The sequence below is a fragment of the Centruroides sculpturatus genome, unplaced genomic scaffold (assembly GCF_000671375.1).
Source record: "Centruroides sculpturatus isolate CEXI.00-Female unplaced genomic scaffold, Cexi_2.0 scaffold230, whole genome shotgun sequence".
NCBI classification, from domain to species: domain Eukaryota; kingdom Metazoa; phylum Arthropoda; class Arachnida; order Scorpiones; family Buthidae; genus Centruroides; species Centruroides sculpturatus.
The window spans coordinates 168,091-190,437 of NW_019384716.1; the positions used below are offsets into that span (position 1 = coordinate 168,091).

Here is a 22,347-nt window from a genome sequence, read left to right on the forward strand (position 1 = left end):
TATTTTTTTTTTTAGGGGGAGGGGCTATTTCCAGGGCCTCACACTATTTCATAATCAGTAAGTTCTTCGATTCCATTTAAGCCTTCAAATTCCTCAGGATTAAAATTTATTGATTTCCAATTACATTTTTCTTCAATGAACACAGACATTACCGTTACCTTTTAGTAAAAACTACTAATATAAACAAAAATTCAATGAAATAGACAACAAAACGTACATAGGAAATACACGTGTTTTCTCGGTATTTCTACAACGTGAAATGGAAATAACGAAATCGTGTAAAATAAAATATGTAGAAAAAAATTGTTAATTATTTGTATTTTTAGATATTTCGTTAATTTATAAAAAGCTACGATGTAAAAACTATTACTTAAAATTATTTTATAGATTATTTTAGCCTTATAGTTCCGTTTCTTATCGTTTTCTCAAATTGCGAATTGGTCACGTGAGTAAATTAGAACTACGTCATTTCATTTTACCTTTTTATCACGTCGGTAATCGTGCGGGTAATAAATTAATTTTATTATTTTATTTAAATTAATAGATAAAATTTATAAAATATAAATAATAAATATATGGAAGTTAAAAAGTTTTGGAATTTTTACACAAACCTTCTTGCAAAATTTCAAGAATTTTCAAAGGCACAGGAAACTTTTTTTTTATTTAAACTCTTTCCGCTGTGTGAACACAAAGAGGACCTCTTTTCGCTAAGCCCATTATGGGTTAGGCCAGGCCCACAAAGATGCCGGGTAGTGAAAGACGGGCCCCGACATATCCGGACGGACCACACCCGAAAAATTCCTGGGGATTTTCGGGAATTTCGGTCAGAAAATACTCTGTTTCTCTGCAACGAAGAGAGATTTAATTTCATCGTTCAACTTAAAAAAATACAGCATTTCAAAATTGTTACGAAATTGTATCAAAACGAAATTTAAATTTAAAGAAATTTGTTTTATTTGTAAACAATCTAGCCTAAAATTTTGATTTTATTTAAAAACTGAAACCTTAATAAATATAAAAATTGGATTTTTGACTCTGAAAATCGAAAAAGTTTGCAGAAACAAAAATCTTTGCATTACAACGTCATTCGCAAAAATCCGAAACGGAAGGAACATGGCGGACATACTGTACGCTGCATGCCACATTTTAATACTAGTAGCCCGGGACGCTCCCTAGTGGGCGTTTTAGCAGTATTACAAATTCCTATGAGGCATGTTTAAAGCAGCGGCAGCTTTACGTTCCTCCACAGTGGCGTATTTCTTTGGTCGTGCCTACAGTGGCTAGCCACTGTAGTCGTGCCATGAAAGGTTTCTATTATTATATTAAAAAATTAGCTTAACTATTTCAAACCTTATCGTTTTATCGTAGCGGTTCAAATCTATCCGGTTTTTCGTTATTCGCCTCCTAGTGAACATTACAGGCATTCCGTGACAATAATAAATTCCTATTACAAATATACTGAATTATTTATATTGTTATATTGACCAAATAATAATTTATTGGCCAAATGAATAATAATAATTTATATTGTTAATTTAAATAATAATTAAAATTGTTAATTTAATTTGAATGTTTGAAATATGACACACGATAGGGGTCATATTTCAAACGGGGGCCTCTAGTGTCGGTTATCAAACGGTTACGGAACGGACGGACGGAAGGAAGGAAGGACGGACACCTGTTGAATGGGTTATATATATAGATATGTAAACGATATTGCCAGACAGTCGATGGCCTTCTGCTCTGGGGGACGGGGATCAAATCCAGGTGAGCAACTGCAGGAATTTTTTTATAGCTATCTGTCTCAGATACGTTGGGCCTATCATTCGCTTGGCTGTCTTCATTATAAGTCTGGTTAAACCCACGACACAATGAGTATGAATTAAGCGCTCTTATTGCCCGTAGGGCAGAAAGAGATAAAAATGAAAAATATATATATACAATACCTTGCCAAATTATTATTTCTATGCAAAATATTCCAGCAACGAGTTGCTTAACTTTCCCTACGACATTTTGACGCGCCATCTGTTATATCATATTTAAAAATTTTTTATATTTTTAACTATTATAAAATGACAAAAAATTTAATTTTGAGGTAGGGATGATTTTATAAAAAATTGTAAATGCCTGTAACAAATAAAATCGCCATTAAGTCTGACTCTACTGGAGAATGACACGACCCCCTTTATCTCCCCACCCCGTCGAACTATACTTACCTAAATTTAATAGCATCAATCTCCCTAATAAACAAATCTCCTTACAAAATTTCAGAAATTTTCGACAAAAAGCATAGGTGTTATTAAGCTTCAAACAGGGTGAAAATAGTGCCTCCAACACACATTCTAACATCCATACATACAGAAATAAACCCACGAATCTTATGCATGTCTCGACAATTCAAGGTGTCCTGAGTCCAAAAATGTAAAAAATTTGGAAGGGTCATTTTTTGACCGATCGCTACACTTTCCCTCTGTTATATATAACAGTCGGAAAAATAAAAATTATCGAATACATATTTATATATTGACTACGCCATTATTTAGAAGAGGGGCTCACAGTGGCCTAGCGGTTCCGTTCCCTGAACACTAGGAATTCGGTCTGTGGGATCGTGCCTCGCCAGGAGGGACTGGCCACGTACAGTTTTCCGGGTTTTCTCCACGTCTGTAACGGCTGAATAGGGGCTAGTTACCCTTAAAACATCTCCCGGAAGTCATTCCCCATAGGCAGATCGCCCAAGTAACTAAACAAAAAACTTAGAGGAGTCTTTTAACTTTGAAATAAAAAAGTTTCTACGTTCTAGCATTATTATAACTCTATTTATCGAAGCTTTTATTTTGAGGTCACGTGGTGACATCAGAATTTCCTAACCTATTTTGGTAACAATTCCGCCCCTGATCGGAGTAGGAGTCTGATTTTTAAACGACTCCATAGCCTTGCTTTTTATAGCAGAAAGTTAAATTTTTTTACATTACATGTTGCCATATAAAAAAACTTACCGGTATTAATTAAAAGTGTTTCGGATTTAATAGAGAATAAGAATAACATGAAAAAATATTTATTCCTTAAACGATATTACGAAAAAGTAAATATAGTTAGAAGAAATTAGTACAAAAAGTATGATTTTAGTCAATGGGACTAATAATTTGGCAAAGTACTGCATAAAATAATGATTCTTTAACAGTAGTAATAATGAACATTTTGAATACAATATAAATAAATTTTATAAACTAATAAGATTGAGCTACATTGAAATATTAACAAAAATTAGAAACAAATGTAACATGTGATACTAAAGTTGCAATTGCCTCATACATATTAAAAAGTTAGTACAGTATAAATGAATAAAAAGTATATGCACCCATATTACTGAAAAATATTAAGTTTTACTTTTAAAATTTGAAAATTATTTCATTATTATTAAATCTGTCATTTTCAAATAAAAATGATTAATTTACAAAACCAAACACTTAAAAAATGGCATATTCATTTGGTGTATTGTCAAAATTTAAGCGACGACGTATTTACCATAAAGCAACTAATTAATCAAATTAATTAATTAGTTGTTAATTAATTAATTCTGATGTCACCACTAAAGCAATTAATAATGTCGATATTGAATTGCTATTTGATCCCAGTTTTAAAACTGATGGAAAATTCTGCTGCACCATTAGTTAATAGAGATGCTATCACCAATTTCAAAAATCTCTTTTAATAAAATCATATAAAATAATTCATCCCTTTTAACTGAAACATTCACTATCTATATCTATATATATATATATATATATATATATATATATATATATATATATATATATATATATATATATATATATATATATATATATATATATATATATATATATATATATATATATATATATATATATATATATATATATATATATATATATATATATATATATATATATATATATATATATATATATATATATATATATATATATATATATATATATATATATATATATATATATATATATATATATATATATATATATATATATATATATATATATATATATATATATATATATATATATATATATATATATATATATATATATATATATATATATATATATATATATATATATATATATATATATATATATATATATATATATATATATATATATATATATATATATATATATATATATATATATATATATATATATATATATATATATATATATATATATATATATATATATATATATATATATATATATATATATATATATATATATATATATATATATATATATATATATATATATATATATATATATATATATATATATATATATATATATATATATATATATATATATATATATATATATATATATATATATATATATATATATATATATATATATATATATATATATATATATATATATATATATATATATATATATATATATATATATATATATATATATATATATATATATATATATATATATATATATATATATATATATATATATATATATATATATATATATATATATATATATATATATATATATATATATATATATATATATATATATATATATATATATATATATATATATATATATATATATATATATATATATATATATATATATATATATATATATATATATATATATATATATATATATATATATATATATATATATATATATATATATATATATATATATATATATATATATATATATATATATATATATATATATATATATATATATATATATATATNTAGATGTAAGAAGGCAAGAGGTTTTTTATTTTTTTTTCCTCTTGTCGTACTTACATTAGTTTAGTAATTCACATCCACACACAGAAACAACAACACCCCTCACGCTGAAACACACAGTTCAAACAACGACACGTTCGTCGCACCCAACACCAACGATTCCATTCACGTGCATTATAAACAACACCGTTCACAACCCGAACACGCTTCCCAAAATCCAACCTCTGGGTCCACGTCCCGGGAAGCGGTAACATCGGTCGCAACGGCCGATGGCCAAAGAGGCTCTGGTAACAATTTACTTTTGATGTTAAAATCTGAATTTGAATTCTTATAACGAAATCATTTACTTGTATCAAAATATTTTTTACTGATTGTATATATACACATACACACACAGTGGAACCTGCCAATGTGACCATCTTGGTGACAAGGCCACCTTCCTATAGTGGACAATTTTACTTGGCCTGAAATTTACTCGATAGATTTTAGGTATATTTTTTCTCTCTGTGTGGCAATCACCTGCTTATTGTGTAATGCGATCACTGTTAGTTAGCTCTGGTTTTCCTGAAATTTAACCTGTTAAAGCAATCACTTTATGGAAAAAAATGGTTGGTTTTTGGGTTACTGGCGACCTGCGCGTTGTGGACAAGAAGAAATTCTACTTGCAGGTCAACATCTGCCTCTCTCATATTGTATTATTTTCCATTATCAGAAGTTGCTTCAATATTGTAATACGGCAGCTATTGTGAGAAACTAAATTCAATCCACATTTCAGTAAGAACATTTATTTAATGTTCTAAAAACTGAAAAAGTAGAAATAATTTCGTTACATCCGAAAGTTGCTTTTATATGTTTTTTAAGGTAAGCATATAACTTTCTGGGCACTAGTGATATAAAATCCAGCCCAAAATTTATAAATTGTTTAAGCTATAAAAATCTGAGACGTCTAGCAACCTTGTTGAAGCAGAATTTAGAAAATTCCAGAAATATCAGTAGAAAGCGTTGTTTTTTACTGTGTATACCATTTTATTCACGACGCGTTGTAGAATTTATGTTTTTTTTTTTCTTTTTAATACTCTTTCCGCACTGGGCAATAAAAGGGCCTCTTTTTGAAAGCTCATTATGGGTTCGAGCCGGGCCCACAATGCAGTGACCGAGTAGTTAGGGACGGGGCCCGACATATCCGAACGGACCACCCCCACGAAAAATTCCTGGGGATTCCTTGAACCGTCCAGATTCAATCCCGGGTCACCCAGAGCGGTAGGCTGACACCTTGACCGCTCGGCCATCCGGCCGTCTATAGGAATTTAAGTGTAACGTATATTGAGGACGTTCTGTATTTAATTGCCTATAAAATGCTCTTCAAATTTTAAAACAATTATTTTTAAATACAAATTCTATGAAATCCATTATGTAATTTGAAATATTATGAAAGAGGAAGAAAAGTACTAGCCATTATTGGAATAGAAATAATCGAGTATAAAAAATGTGTCCCCTTGATGAGAGCTCGAAGCAAGATCACGATCAGTGTGAGAGTGAAGTCGATTGTTTTCAATTAAAAGTCAATATTTTTATTATGATTTTTATCAAGTTTGTGCATCCATAATATTTTAAAGACAAATGCCAAGAAACATTCTGCCACTGTTTTCTTATACAGGGTGTATTTTTTATCTTGAGACAATGAAATATCTTAATTGGATCTCATTATTTTGGAAAAAAGGTATAGACAAAAGTTGCAGGGTGTCGAGCGGGCAATAAATTGGTGACCTCAGACGGTCAGACCCAGAAGGTGAAGGCTTCACCTTCACCTTCAAGGTCATCTGGAGGTAAAGTCCGTTTTTTTCAATGGGAACACATATTTTTGACCCCAGAAATGAAAAGAGTAGGAAATTTTACATTCATATATACCCTTGATCTTAAGGTATAGGTCAAAGGTCAAGATTATTTTAAGGTTAAAATTAAAAGCTTTTACTAATGGGAAACCATATTTTTTATTACTGGAATAGACATTGCACTCAACGACACTTCTATTGATATCAACAGGAAATAAAATTCACTATTTATAGAGAGGAAAGTATTTGTGACTCATTTTTATATTAAAATTTATCATCGATTTCTTCATAAACTATCGGTATATCCCTGAAAATTTCTTCTCCGGATGCGACGCTATGTAGTACTGGTGTTTTTTTTTTTATTTACCCCTCGTCATAATATTCCGATCATCTGAAATATAACAGTCAGCAGCTATAAACAATAGAATTGAAAAGAAATATGCTACGAATAAAATTATTTCTAGATATATTCAGTTTTCGTCCATTTTCCTAGGTTTATCGATAATTGCTACCGTTTTAAACTTTATGACCACAGGATGATGCCTCGGCCTTTACTTCTCGAATCATTTCTTGTGGCTTGTGACTGAAGCTTTGCCATAAGTCTCTATTGTTACGTATGGTGTCAATTATTGTATATGATGAGTGCACTTCAGCAGTAAAAATTTAGCTATTATTTATTTAAAACTCACTCAAATGATATCTGAAAACAATTGCCTGGAGCGGGACCTGAACTCTCAACTCCTGTTTTAAATCAGTTACTCTACCCTTCCAGGCATTTTACATATAACCATCCTCGGTTACTTATGGCGTCGACTTCAGCGTCCACGTCTTATTAAATTTAATAGGAGATGGCGCCTAACGCCTACCTCTAATACAAAATTATTTAGAATTTAATTAAAATGGCGGCAAAGTAGACCAATTTAATCCGGCAGTCATTTGGCATTTTACTAAAATATCGGGTTTCGGGATGTTTCTATATGGGTTTAGTATTTTATGAACTTTAATCCTTTTCTGCGTATTGTAATAAGCCTAAAATATCGATTTTTGATTTTCCAAAACTCAAAAGCTTTAGTGAAAAATAATCTTTCAAGATCAAATTTTATATTCTACTCAGTTTAAATTTTAACCACCAATGAGCAAAAACAATTGTGACATCGTCACAATGCGGGCTGCAATTTTTAATCATATTTTTAAAATATATGCTCTGGATCTCAAATCAGTAGTGTCTTGACCCTGTACATCATACTTTTCCTCTTTACATCACTGTTTTTATTTCGTCGTGCGATTTAAGATGGGTGCTCTTGCTGGACTAAATATACTCGTATTTTTTATAATGTTCATAAAATCATTATAATTATCTCATTCGCCAATTTTACACACGATCAGTCTAACTTACTAACTCGGCACACCGTTCAAGGATACTCAGAACACTTCATAATTGACTAGGTCAGTGTTTCTCAATGGGGGCGATATCGCCCCCCCCATGTGGGCGTTTTTCTGTGTTGAGGGGGCGATTAGTAACAATTTATATTTTGGGGGCGAAAAACAATTTTCTGGGCGATATAGTAAAACATTATATTAAGAATAATTAACTATTTTATTCGTTATATCGTACAATAATTAAACAAATAACATTATACTAGTCACTAGTCTATTCAATGTAGTACGAATTTGGCGTTAGCCTTAGCTCTCGGCATCGGAATTTTGAAGTGAAGGGGGCGATACTACGTAACGGTTTTATTCAAGGGGGCGATACTACGTTGAAGGGGATGACGATTCGTTACAGGTTGAGAAACACTGGACTAGGTGAACGAAGCTAATTTCTTACTTAGCATTCTGCATTACTGAACACGATCCCGGTCTCGACTTTCATCAATCTAATAATGTTCTCGAGATTAAGGAAGGATGACAGTGGGAATTTATATGTCTAATTTTTTTCAAATTCAAGCCTAATAATTTATCAATCAATATTTCGTGTCAATTAGCGGCAAGTCTCTTTGTTCACAAGAAAATCAATTTTAATTGTAAATACCACGCTTAACGTATGTTTTACCATCTTACTCTATATATAGTTTTCCCATGCATCTTATTCTGTCGTATTATACAAATAATCTATGTCATCGTAAGTAACGATACTCTGCGAGTTGTCCATAGGAATTTAATTCCGATGACGATCTTTACGCACTTTTGTATAAAGGCCTTTTTAAAAATAAATTGAAACGATGTTTACATTTTTTCAAAAATGTCGGATAAAAGGAAATTCTTCAGATCTTCATAATTGATTAATATCTTATGTTTTCGACAAATTTTCAGTCATTGATAATTAATTGCACCAAGAAGAGAAATTTGGCTGTACTTAAATAGGAATTTTATTTTCTAAATTTTTTAAAATATAATACAAACGGAACTTTTAGTTTTACTTGAAAATTTCGCTTAAAATAAAATTATATTTTCCATCATTAGGAAAGCGAAGGTTTTCAATTATTTTTCCATAAAATAGCTTCGTCTGTAATTCAAAAATCCACAAAACAATAGACACAATTTCAATATGATAAAGTAAGAAGAAATATAAATTATGCTAAAGTAAATAATAACTTACAAATACTAAAATTAAGATAGAAATATTTCATTAAATATAACACAATTTGAAAGTTAATACAATTTTCAAAAGTAACACACTTTGATGCTTTTCATTCAAGTAAATAGTAAGTTTACTGATAAGAGAGAACTTTCACATACAAAACCACTACACTTGAAGATCATAGATGCAACTACAAATGCATATTATTATTAATATGTTTGCCATTTACTATCGAAATCTTAATCTTTTTATGCACTAATTTTAAAGTTGTTAAAATATAAAACATATTATTTATTGCTAATACTATGAAAAGTTTCCTGTAAGATCTTGTATTTGAACAGAACTATTAGTTCCAAATATTATATTTTTAAGATTAAATTGCCTTTGTATGTTACTTCATTTTATTGCTATTTTATATGCAATAAAGTTTTATATAAATATGATTTAGAATATCAAACGAAAATTGTATGTAGACATTAAAAACAAATTTAATGTTATATATACAGGTAACCCCCGTATAACACGGTAGTTACGTTCCAAAAAATTGCCGTGTTATACGAAAAAAAGAACTAATACGAAAAGGAGGGTTAGGTTCCAAAAATTAAAAAAACATGCTATTATATTTTCATAATTAAGATAAATATCATCATAAAAATTTTTTAAAGTGATACATATTAATATAAATTAAACAATGTTTTCTTCGTCATCACTAAAAACACTATTAATTAACCGAGAGCGTTTTCTTTTTGGCAAGTTATCCTTATCCTCTGAGCATTTTTCTGCATTATCTTCAGATCCATGCTTTACCTTTTGCAAAATGTATGTAATTTTAGATTGCTTGCTTCTAGTTAAAAGGTCTTTATAAATTTCCTTATATGGTGCTAAGCACTTATGAAGAATAAAGCAAGTATGGAATAAGGGAAAAACATTTAGCAACATCAGAAGCAGAAGCGTCGCGATCTGGCAACATTGAAATAAGTTTCGAGAAGGACCACGTATATCGATAGAAGGCGAGAAGAGAAAATTTACATACTTAAGTACAGTACTAATAGTTCACGAAAATTATTATTTTCGTGAACTATTATTACTTAAGTATGTAAAAATTTATTACATTTTATGTTGTACGAGTGTTTTACCTAATTCTCGAACCGTGTCAGAGTGAATCCGTGCTATAAAAGTACCGTGTTATACGGGGGTTACCTGTAGTTTATGAAAATTTCACTTTGTTTATTATTATTGGTTTCCATTATTATTTTTGAAGTATTTGGTAAACAGTTTCTTTTAAAAGTCACAAACTGTTGTTTTTTTAAGAAATAAATTTTTTATAACAAATATTTTTAAGTTATTTTATATAATTATCACAAATATATGTACTGTACAACATACATATAAAATTATTCATATTGTATGATGTTTGTTGCCATCATAATGACTGTATGAAATATCTTATAAATATGTTTCCAAATACAGTATTTTTATTTTATATAAAAATTTTATTTTTAAAGAAATTTTCCATCAATGTCTACTGATGATATATCTATGAAATATAAAGTTTAAATTTTATACAACAGTTGAAAATATAAATGATAATAGAAAAATAAAATTTTGCAGAGGAAAACTTTGTCATGTAAATCCCTGCATGAGATGAAATACAATGAAATGTTTTATCAATAAATCATTTCTTAGTATCTATTATTATAAAATTACTATACTTCCAGAAATCATTGTACAAAGTACTATATAAATAGTATTTTTATATGAAATTTTAAAAACAGTAACAAAACATAACTAAATAGGTTTAAACTATTTAAAAAAGATTATAAAAACATTTATTAATTTCCTATTTATTATTAGAGATAGCGGAAATGTCTTCTAAACTTCTGTTTTTGTTATATAAAAAATCCTGCCAGGTTTCACAGAGAAGATCACGAATGGATCAAATTAAAAGTATTGTTAATATCTATGGAGTCTCTTTAGGTCCTCTCCTAGAAAAATCTGAATTTAGTGAATTACTAAAATCTCATTTAATTCAAAATTCACTCAAAGTTTCATTGTCACAAGATATTGAAGAAATGTATAACCGGAACAAACCTCAATGGTATAGTTTATTACTGGAATACCCTCTTATAAATAGTTAAATGTTAACAAATATACCTTTTGTAATTAAAAAATTCTTCATCCAACTCAGACTAAATAAGGAACTGATTATGGTCAATAATAAAATCTACGAATTTTCTTAAAGTAGTTGTCTAAGAAGTTATGAAATATTGACCAAATTCCATTTGTATTGTAAGTGAAGGAGGGTCAAGATTTAAGATCTAAAGGGGGTCTTAGCCAACTAAAGAATTTATTGAATGAAAATAAGATATATCAATTTTTCCATTCTGCTAATACTACTACTATATATAATCTATATAATTTTGCAAAAAAGTTTCGTATATAATCGTTTTAATCTAATTTTGTCTAATTTAGTTACACATATTGAGGACATGTTTCTTTATCAGTGAGTTGTATATCTACCAGTCCTATTGTGTTGATAAACTGTAGTTTTTTGATGTTATGTTACTAGAACACCCTTATGTAACAGGCTAAAGGCCTAATACGAATTAATAAATATTATTATTTTTAAAACAATAATTAAAATAAAATCAATTTTTTTTTTTAATTGCAATACCTGTACTTATAAAAAGAATATCCAGATGTATTTTATAAGAATAAAATTTATATATATACAAGAAATTCTCAATAGTTCAAAACTGAGAAATAATTATATATCTATATGTATGGTGCATCATTTTATAGCTAATGATTTCAATTTTTAAAGTGTTTTATATAATGTTTTCAATATCATATTTATAATAAGGTGCTATTAAAGTATTACATATAATATTAAATACCTGTCTGTACAAATGTTTTAAAGCTAGCATGTAAATAATATTTTTAAAATAGGTCCAATGTTGATACACAATAATTACAATTATATTAATATTGTATATGTCAAAGCACAATAGTTTTCTTATTCAAATTAAAAACCAGTGTTAATTAACTATAACAGTCTTTGTTTTAGAACAAAAAAAAATATGAAAATATCACCATAAATAAAAGAGATTTTATAGAAGAAATTATAGAAACTATCAGAAAAAAACAAACAACAAAAAAAAAAGGGATTATAAAAGACAAACAATTCTCACAATATTGGAATGCATAAATTTACATTAAAACAGATAAAAGATGAAATAATCAAATCTTGAATATTAAAGCAAAATTTCATTTACGTTTCATTGTATTCTCAATATTTAAATATAGACAACTAATCCTGAATTATTATACAGTAGAGTCTTGGAAACCCGACTCTTTATAATATGACATTCTGTAAAATTCAATGCACCATTCAGAGAAAAAAATGCAATCTAATTTTTACTTCTATAACTTAACACTAGAATCAAATAAGTTATTGTTCTTCACCAGCAACACTTGATAATAGCATCAATTCCACATGTTAACAAAGAATATAACCCTTTATCCAAGGTGCCACTGCAAAATGCTATGATACAAATGTCACTAACACAAAAGAAGCCACTGAATAGCCAATAATTTTTTTTTTTAATTAAAATTTAACTACAAATAGAAATAGTCACTATTTGATCATAGTTAATACATATGTGATTTTGCACATATAATACCTTTATGAAAATTCCACTATTTAGACTAAACTCATCGCTATGCCATAAAACTTGTCATTTTCAGTAACTCATCACCTTCTCAGTCCACTTTAAGTTGAGTTTGTGGGACTCTACTGTAATAATCAAATGATACTTTCAAGCAACAAGTTTTCAAATTACCTCAAAAGTTAATCCAATGATCTCATTTGCTGTCAATCATTGAAAAAACTACATAGTATATTTTAATCCAAACAGAGACACAATGTGCCTAAAGATAGCAATATTTTTAATAATATGATGCTTTTAATAAGATATTCTTAATGATGTGATAACTGAAGTAAGGACAGATGAAAGCAAATCTAAATTAAAGTTCAACAAAAATTAAATCAGATTAAACACAGTATCATCAAGCAAAATTCAACTTTTATTGGAATCGATGATATTGGAATGTTTTATAAATAATTTAGGTTGTATTATTAACTTGTGCTTTGTGTAAGTTATTCCAGTTTTTCAATAAAATTTTTTTTGACAAATATAAATGGACCGAAAGTAGTTTTATTTAAAAACTGTAAATGTAAGTAAATAATAATAATCATTTTTGATGGGATGATATCACAGACTAGATTATCAATTTTTTTCCAAGAAACAAATATTATTTGGTCAAAATATTCAATATAAAAAAATACACAAAAGTTACTTAGATAAGAAATAATTTAATCTAACTAAATGTATATGTAAAACTATCACTAACCTATGTCATTAGCAAACTTTTGTGGATAATTATAGATGAAATAACAAAAACAAAGCAGTTTGCTTCACTGTTGAAATGAAACATATCTATCAAAACTTTGATATAAATAACAAAAATATGAACACTAATTCATTATTAAAAACTATTATCTATTTTTTAATAAAAATATGGTATATTCTAACTTTGATCTAAATTATTAATTTATTAATAATATCTGCAAATCTTATTCCTGACTTCAGAACAAGCATTCATCTACTCAGAATAATTTACATGTATCAATCAATATACTGAATCAATAAAAAATTTAAAATCTAAATAATTTTCACAAATTTATTGGATTCTGATTTTTTTGTCTATCAATCCAAATCTTTCTTAGACTTAAAAACCAGAATCCAATAAATTTTTGGATTGAATTGGCTTTCAACAGTAATTTAAGTTAAAATGATACATCTTTATCATTTTGGCACATATCGAAATTGCATTTTCTCCATCTAATTTTCATGTAAAAATCATTTGAAATTTGATAAGATTATCAAAAAATGTTCCCTTCAAATATATCTTATAATATTTTATTTTTAAGTCATTAATTCGGAAATTATATATATATATATTTTTTAAAAAATAATTTCTTTTTTCTTTTTAAAAAATTTGCTTATATAAGAAGTATTTTATCACAATTGATTTTTCTGATGAGTTATTTGAGATGAATATGTCAAATTATATCTGTAAATTTTTTCAATTTTTAAACATCTTGCATTTTATACCTATAGAAAAAAATGATATAAAATATATTTTGAGAAAAATCATTTTTAAACTTTAATAGGTCTTTCGGAATACCATTCAAGTTTAATCCATTTTCTAAGTCTTGGAATCAACAAGCTTCCAAAAAGTATCTGCGTAGGATGATATACCAGCAGAGGGAAACTTATTTCTGCCAATTGTGGATCTTCATTATAGAGAACTTTTAATATAGGAATTCCTACAATAATTTTATTATTCATTACTAAATTTTATATTCTAATTAATTCTTACTTTATATTAAACTCAAAATAGGATAGCAGTGTGTACTGTACATATATATATATATACACACACACACACACACACACATTTAAAAGTTCATACCTAAAGTTAAAGACTTATGAGTTGCACAAAACAAAATAGCAATTGTTTCTGAAGGACTGCAGTCATTCACCATAGAAGATATGTTTAATACAAGATACATGAGGCTTGCTTGAAGAATAATTACTGTAAATTTTAAATAATATTTTGTGTACATTTTAATTTATAATTTTAATTATTTTGATCACATAGTAATTTCAAAGCGTAAGATATTAATAACAGTTTATTGTAATTTCTTATAATTTAAACAGTTCGAAAAATGAACATATCTAATAAATAAAAAAAAAATTATATTAAAACTATTAAAAATGAAGCACTAAATAAATTATAACCGAATTCAAAAAAATATTAAAATAAAAGTAAATATAGTTTTCATTTTAACTAGTGTTGCAACGAATAGTATATTCGGCCTCAGGCCAAATACTGAATATTCAACCAGGAGCATGGCTGAATAGCCAAATATTTGGCCAAACTATCCAGCTTGATTAATTAATTAACGCATGTACAAAAATTGGCATCCAAACCGCATTATGGCAAGGACCCTGCTCTCCATTGGCCCGCTATCACTACGCTTCACCAATTGCGTTAACTCTTGACAGTTGTAGTGGACTAAATGATAAATGATGATATCAAATGTGGATAACAATGAAATGACCTACATTAATAAATAACGGGAAAAAAACAGAGAAGGACCGCGAAGTGAAAATGAAAATAAATATGAAATTTAGTTGATAACATAATTGAACAAGTCGAGGCAGCTTATTAGCGTGAAATTCGCACCTGTCAATGCCAAACAATTGTTGTCATAGATTTAGAAAGTTAAATGCTTGTAATGAAAGTCACTTAGCGTGCACGGGCAAAAGCCTGAGGCCGTTCAGGCTACCAAGCTCTGTCGAATCTGTGAAATAATAACTGTGACTAATATCAATGTCCTATATGTCTCTTTTCTCCATTATCACCAGGCTATGAGTCACGTAATTGTAAAATTGGAAATCTAAGATAAAAAAGTGACGAATTGAAAGTATCGTGAGTGCATATTATAAAGTATGCATATGTGGACTAGAGCGATAGAGGAAAGAAAAAGGGAAGAGCAAAGACGAGTGCTTAAAAAGAAGGATAGGCAGGGTCAGATCCTCAGGTGTGTGACGATTCTCGAACCAATAGGTGTGTACGTGTGCTGATCTTTGTAATTATAAATTGTGAAAACAAGTGACTAATATTATTATTATTTTTTTATTTTATTTGCATGTTATAAGTTATAAATAAATATAAACAAACAACACCTACCCAATAACATTAAATCTAAATACCAAAATAATTAATTTACTGTGTTTTTGTTATTTCTTACTCCCGTTTTTAGGTATTTGGTATTCGGCCGAATACTGAATAGTAACTGAATACTCGTTACATCACTAATTTTAACTTTTTTAAATAAATGAGTGATATATTTCAAATATTTAATTCCTACTTACCAATTACACCAGTAATTACAAATGTAGAGAATTTTATTTCAGTTTCTTCTTGAATAAACATATCACAAAATGTAGTATAAATTATCAAAAGGAGCATGCAACTAAAATACAAAGTTTTCAAAGGTTTATATTATCAATATATGAATTAGTCATAGATGTAAACTTTACAATTAATGAATAAGTTATAAATTTATAATAAATTATTAACAGAAAATGTTGGAAATGTTATATTGAATATTAAATACAGCAATACCCCAAACTTACGCGATAGGTGGGACTGAGCGATAACCACGTAAATCGAACTTGCATAAGTCTGGGTATAATTTCGCAATTTGTGTAAAATCCAAGTCGGATGTATGTAAGCTAATAAATGTTCTCATTAATCTTATCTCGTCTTTTGATTCATTTACAGTTACAAGAAATCACCACATAGAGTCTCTCAAGTCTCCATAGATATAACAAACACAGAAATAAATAACACAAAATAAATTGTAGCTATGTGTCAATTCCACGTGACATGTCCGAACACATAAGCTGAACAATAGTGTGGGGAGGTGAGAAATCAAGAGTTGTGTGGCGCTCAAACAAAAGACGAATCGACAAGATTTGAAAATCGCGTAACTCCAGGTTCACATAAGTCAAGGTATTACTGTAATACCATATTTATTCTAATAGTAAGCAGCCTCTAATAAACTCACAGCTATAAGATGAAAAAAGCTATAAACAATGCACTATAATAGTAAGTGTACAGTGTATTCACCATTATCACTCTTAGGATATTCCTATGTGGCAGCATCCAGCAACTGTGGGTGCTGGATGTTGCCACATGTGCTGCCATACAAAGCACACAAATTGATACAAGAGAATGTGCATATCTGGAGAACTACATTTAGCTTGTAGCAAGCACCAGTTGACGCTTCTATATGTGTGCGCAGGAAGCATCTGCCAAACAAATTTGATTGCCATTTCCACTGCTCAGGCTTCCAAAGAAGAAGAAAAGCTGAATTATCTTTTATTTCATGGTACAAATGGTGAAATTCACCAAACTCACAACATTTCTTATAAATATCATCTCTTTTTCTATAAGAAGTTTCAGTAATACAATATGGAAAACTGTTTTCCATCGCAAGCATTTAATAAAATTATCTCACCATTAAATAATTATTTCTCTATTATATCTTTTCAATTGCATTACTGAATTGTCATTTTATTTGATCTGCTACCCAATGTATCTCAAACAGCCTACACCAGAATTCTCCACTATTCTAATCAGTCAATGCATTAATAAAACTTTGAAAGACCAGTTAATGAAACTTTGAAAGATCAGATGTCATCAGATATAAATGGTAGCACTGAGATGCAAGAATGAAAAAGTTGTATATAAAGCAAACTCAATCAAATAACATGATTATTTGCAAAATGTGTTAGTTTTGCAAAAGTTGTACTAATTATTTCTTTTATAAGTGATGACATATTTATATTAAAAAAATAGGTTAATTTAATTCAGAAGTATTAGATTTTTATTAATGCATTGATTCTTAATAAATTTTTTTTAAATGGACAAATGGATAATTAAAATGAAGGCTGAATGATTAAAGGAATGAAGGTTAATATCTTCCAACAATTTTCCTACTTTGCTAGGTTTTGCATCATAGTGGTGCAAAACAGTAAATTAGAGGAAATTGTTAGAAAACATTAGATATTTCAAAATATGATTCAAGTCTCAAATTATAACTGAGGCTGAATCACTATCTAAACCCTAAAAAATAAAAAATAAACTGGAAATTATCAACACAAATTCAAAAATATGGTTTGTTAATAATGAATAATGTCATACATAATGCATGATATGTTCTAAAAAATTACCCTAAAATGAAAATATAAAATCTATGTATTAAAAAAGGTATAAAAAAAAATGTACTCTATGAACCAATGACGTGTGCAACGAAAAACAAAAAAGAAAGTTCGCCACTAACATTTTCGAACTCCCTTGAGTTCTTCAGGGTTAAACAGAATTTCTGATGAAACATAAAACGTTTGGATTACAAAAATTTGAAGAATCATTCGAATCCGACAATAGAGAAATATTTGTCATGTCATGCATGTGCATTCGTATGGCTAGTCGATCTTGGCATTTAAAGATCGGTGTCAATCAGGGCCTGCCAGGCTACTGACAAAACCACCTCCTCTTTATAATTGATGCAAGTGGCAATAAGGCTAGATTTATATATGTGAACTGCCTCTAACCATCTTAGGTGGTCCGTGCAGGACAAAGTGAGGATGAGCTTCACCTGGTTAAAGACTGCCACAATGTCTGGATCCCCAGCATATGTGGAGGGAGCAGTGACATTTCTCGCATATTGTATGTCGGCAAGGTGCTCCTGTACTCTGACTCCCAAGAAGCATTTAGTTGAGCCAATTAAACAAGGTCCCTATCAAATCTGTTGTCCCTAATGGGGATACTGTATAAGCCAGGGAGTCTGTTCTGGCTGGGTGGGTCCTTCCCATTGCGGAGGGAAGGACCCCCCAACCAATGGCCATAAAAGAAAAACTACTGGACAAAATGTTATCAAACTTGGTAATAGTTTACAGGAAGTAATAGGATTTTATTTTCCACAAAAGAAAATATACAGTAGAATCTCGCTTAACAAGCACCTCACATAACAAGTGTTTTGCATAATGATGATGAGGAGAGGGAAAGTCCCAAATTGTGCACATGCTCCAGTCTGTGTTTAGCACTGGTTCCACTAGCATCTTAGTGTCACTCATAATCACATATTTTTTTCAAACTTGTGGTCACACATATTATGTATAAACATCAACAACCATAGCCCGTTATATAATAAACATGTCAAACGATATGCCAAATTCTTGGGCTATGTAAAGGCTATAATTAAATATTAGAAATCAATTAATTTGACTAGAAGTAGGCAGTTATTTAATATGAGATGGCAGCATAACTGCCTACTTCTAGTTAAATTAATTCATTTATAATATTTAATTATAGTTTTACATAGCCCAAGAATTTCACATATTATTTGGAGCGTTTATCAAACATATTAGCTGTGATCTTTTTTTTTTTGTTTTCTGCAAATCGAATTCTCATTCCAGGTTGGTTCATTCCATGCTAGAAGAAATGATGATGATGATTCACACTCTTAACAATGCACATTGTACAATTTTCTTTGAATAAACATTATACATAAAATATTTGAATATTTTTTGGCATGGAATGCATTATTGTATTTTACATTAATTTATATGGGAAAAATTGTTTTGCTTAACGAGTGTTTCATATTACGAGTACAATTCTGGAACGAATTATGCTCATTAAGTGAGGTTCCACTGTAGTTCAAAAATTCACCACCTGTGGGAATGGCGCTGTATGCAATATTGTTAAACGAAATAAGACATGCAGACATCAGTTGAAAATGTTTTTAATTGTTTCTAAAACGTGTTACAAAGCATGTTCAATGTGGCATCCACCATTTTCTGAAAGCAAGTTAAATTGCATTACTGTGTTCTCAACAGTAGCTCTTAGCATATCAGGATCAATGTTACGGACATGATGTATCGCATTTTTCAATTCCGCTAAATTGTTCATTTTCAACCAATGTCTTCATGTCTTGATTCATTTAGCAATATTGCATGCAGCGCCATTCCCCGCTGATGGTTAGTTTTTGAACTATTTTTTGGGGGGAAATAAAACCCCATGACTTCCAATAAGCTATTATCAAGTTTGATAACATTTTGTCCAGTAGTTTTCCTTTTATGGCAATTTCAAAAAAAAACTTTTAATTATAAATACCCTGTATTTTGGAACAGTTTGTAACTGATGTTCCAAAAATATGGCACCTAAGTCCTAAAATAGGTATTAAAAATATCGTCTATGCATTAGGCTGAAAACAGTGTATATCAAATAGATGTGTCTTAACAGCCAAAGATGTTTGTTGTTGATTTTAGTAATTAATCCTTGGATTATGTGTGACTAAAAGTCAATTTGAAAGTAGATGAGAATTATACAATGATGCAAAATGATTGATTTCATGCCAATTTTAATTATGGTTCATGGAGTGTATCCTACTTCGATTATAATACTGAAGTCTAATGTTATCCAGAACAAAACTTAAGGCGTAACTACAAAATAAATTGTTTTTTGTGTGTGTGCTATTCACAAATGTATCTGCTGTGTTTAAGAATTTCCTACATTTATTATTATTTAATAAATAAAATAGAAATGAAGCAAGATGATAAAATTTTGGATGTTCAGCAGCATTTTATAACTTTCAACAGATGTAGTTTAGGAGATTCATTTCAAATACTCTACTTCTGTTTGTTCCATTTTATTTTATAATTACATCTAGAGTAAACTGATTATGATGATAAAATGTGGAAAAATTTAAGTATCTGAGACAATATCTTCTAAATTCCACACTGATGTCTTGTTTCCAATGGCTATTGAGGCATATGTATATGCTACTGCAGGTTATCCATATGAAATTATGGTATATATTCATAAAACTAAAATATATACACTTATAAAATATACTTTAAATATATATATTTTATAAATTCATAATCAACAAGTTAAAATTTTCAATTATTATTATAGAATTAATTTATTTATACTTCAATTTAGTATAAGTAAGCAAACCTTCCAACTGTATTTAATTTAACTTGGTTTCTATTGATCCAAGCAACAAAACAATAACGTAAACTTTGCCCAATAATCAAAGGAAATATTATGGTCCAAAATAATTGCAAAATTGTTGATCTCACAGGTATCAAAGCAGAGGAACCAACCTAAAAATTTAAAATGTAATATTAATTTATTAAAAATAGCAGTTATATTTATTATAACATTATTTTTCTACAAAATAAATAAAATTTCAGTTTAAAAAATTCAGCAAAATTTGTAAAAAATAATATTGTTGTATAATACAACTTTTGTAAAATACTATTTAATTTTTTGTGTCAAAATTTTAAAATATTAATTCTGAAGAAAAAACATCAAAAACATAAGTAACATTTCTTCTTTTACTATTGGGTTGTTCAAAAAATAATTTCATTTTGTTTTCTCGTGGGGAAAAAAAATGAAAACCAATTTTCTTATAATATAAATATTTTATTGAATTATATACTGACCATTTTGATCAAACTGTTGCATCTTTCTGGTAGTAGCATGATTCCACATTCATAAAAGTTTTGATCTTTGCTTACAAAAAACTGATCTAAGTGATTTTTGACATCATCATTTCAAGTAAATGTTTTATGGTTTAAAATATTTTGTAAAGATCAGAGCAAATAATCTGAGAATGCCAGATCTGGCAAATATGGTGGGTGTGGTAGCACATCCCATCCAAGTTGTAAGTTTCTGACAAGTTACTAAACTTGTGAGATCTGGCATTAGCATGGATACACTACATCTTTTCTGTTGATCAATTCTGGCCTTTTCTGTTTGACGATATCATTCAATTTCTTTACTTGATCGCAGTACACTTTTGAATCAATTGTGGAATTGCCTGGTAGAAGTTCAAAAAAATCCTTTAAAATCCAACCAGAAAGCACCTCTTTCTTTAAGAACATGTGGAACCCGTATATTGAGCTTTGAAATGAAACTAAGTCGTTTCAAGTGATCATGAATGGTTCAATTCGATAAATTTAATCTCTTAGTGATTTCTCGTGTTGTTAATCAATGCTTTGCTTTAATCCAACGGTGGGCAACACCCGGCCCGCGGGCCAGCTACAGCCCGCGAAAAGTTTCTATCCGGCCCGCGAGATGTTTAGAAGAAATTATAAATAAATATTTTTCGATGTAATTCGTCTAGTTTAAATTGAATATTATTTTCTGAAGTGTTGTGGCAGCAATGACAGGAAAAAATAAGGGAGTCTTTCCTTATTCAAACAAAAAATGGGAGAACAGAATTTTTCTAAATTATTTATCTCATCGCATCATCCATCAAGAAAATATATGTGCAAAAGCTATGCAATTAGAAAATGTAATGTCTGTCGTATCCAACTACATAGTGCTGTTTTTATTGTGTTTAAAGTCACTTAGATTTTACAAATAGGTGAGCCGTTCACAGCCCGGCACACGCATTTGTAAAATCTAAGTGACTCATACAACATGGAATTTATATAAAACGG

At 28.8% G+C, this 22,347-nt stretch overlaps 1 protein-coding gene across 4 annotated transcripts in view; it reads right to left on the reverse strand.

Moving 5' to 3' along the window:
* Positions 1-11,082: 11,082 nt before the first annotated feature.
* The window catches only part of LOC111627931 (sodium/bile acid cotransporter 7-B-like), a 74,728-nt gene continuing 63,463 nt past the window's right edge, over positions 11,083-22,347 (reverse strand). For all 4 annotated transcript variants that reach the window (XM_023371622.1, XM_023371620.1, XM_023371619.1 and 1 more), the window contains 5 exons: positions 20,855-21,003; positions 16,201-16,301; positions 14,732-14,854; positions 14,444-14,585; positions 11,083-14,370 (listed from right to left, as the gene is read on the reverse strand). In XM_023371622.1, coding sequence (XP_023227390.1) covers positions 14,349-14,370; positions 14,444-14,585; positions 14,732-14,854; positions 16,201-16,301; positions 20,855-21,003 — 537 coding nt within the window. In that variant the 3' untranslated portion in view covers positions 11,083-14,348. The remainder of the gene's footprint in view (positions 14,371-14,443; positions 14,586-14,731; positions 14,855-16,200; positions 16,302-20,854; positions 21,004-22,347) is intronic.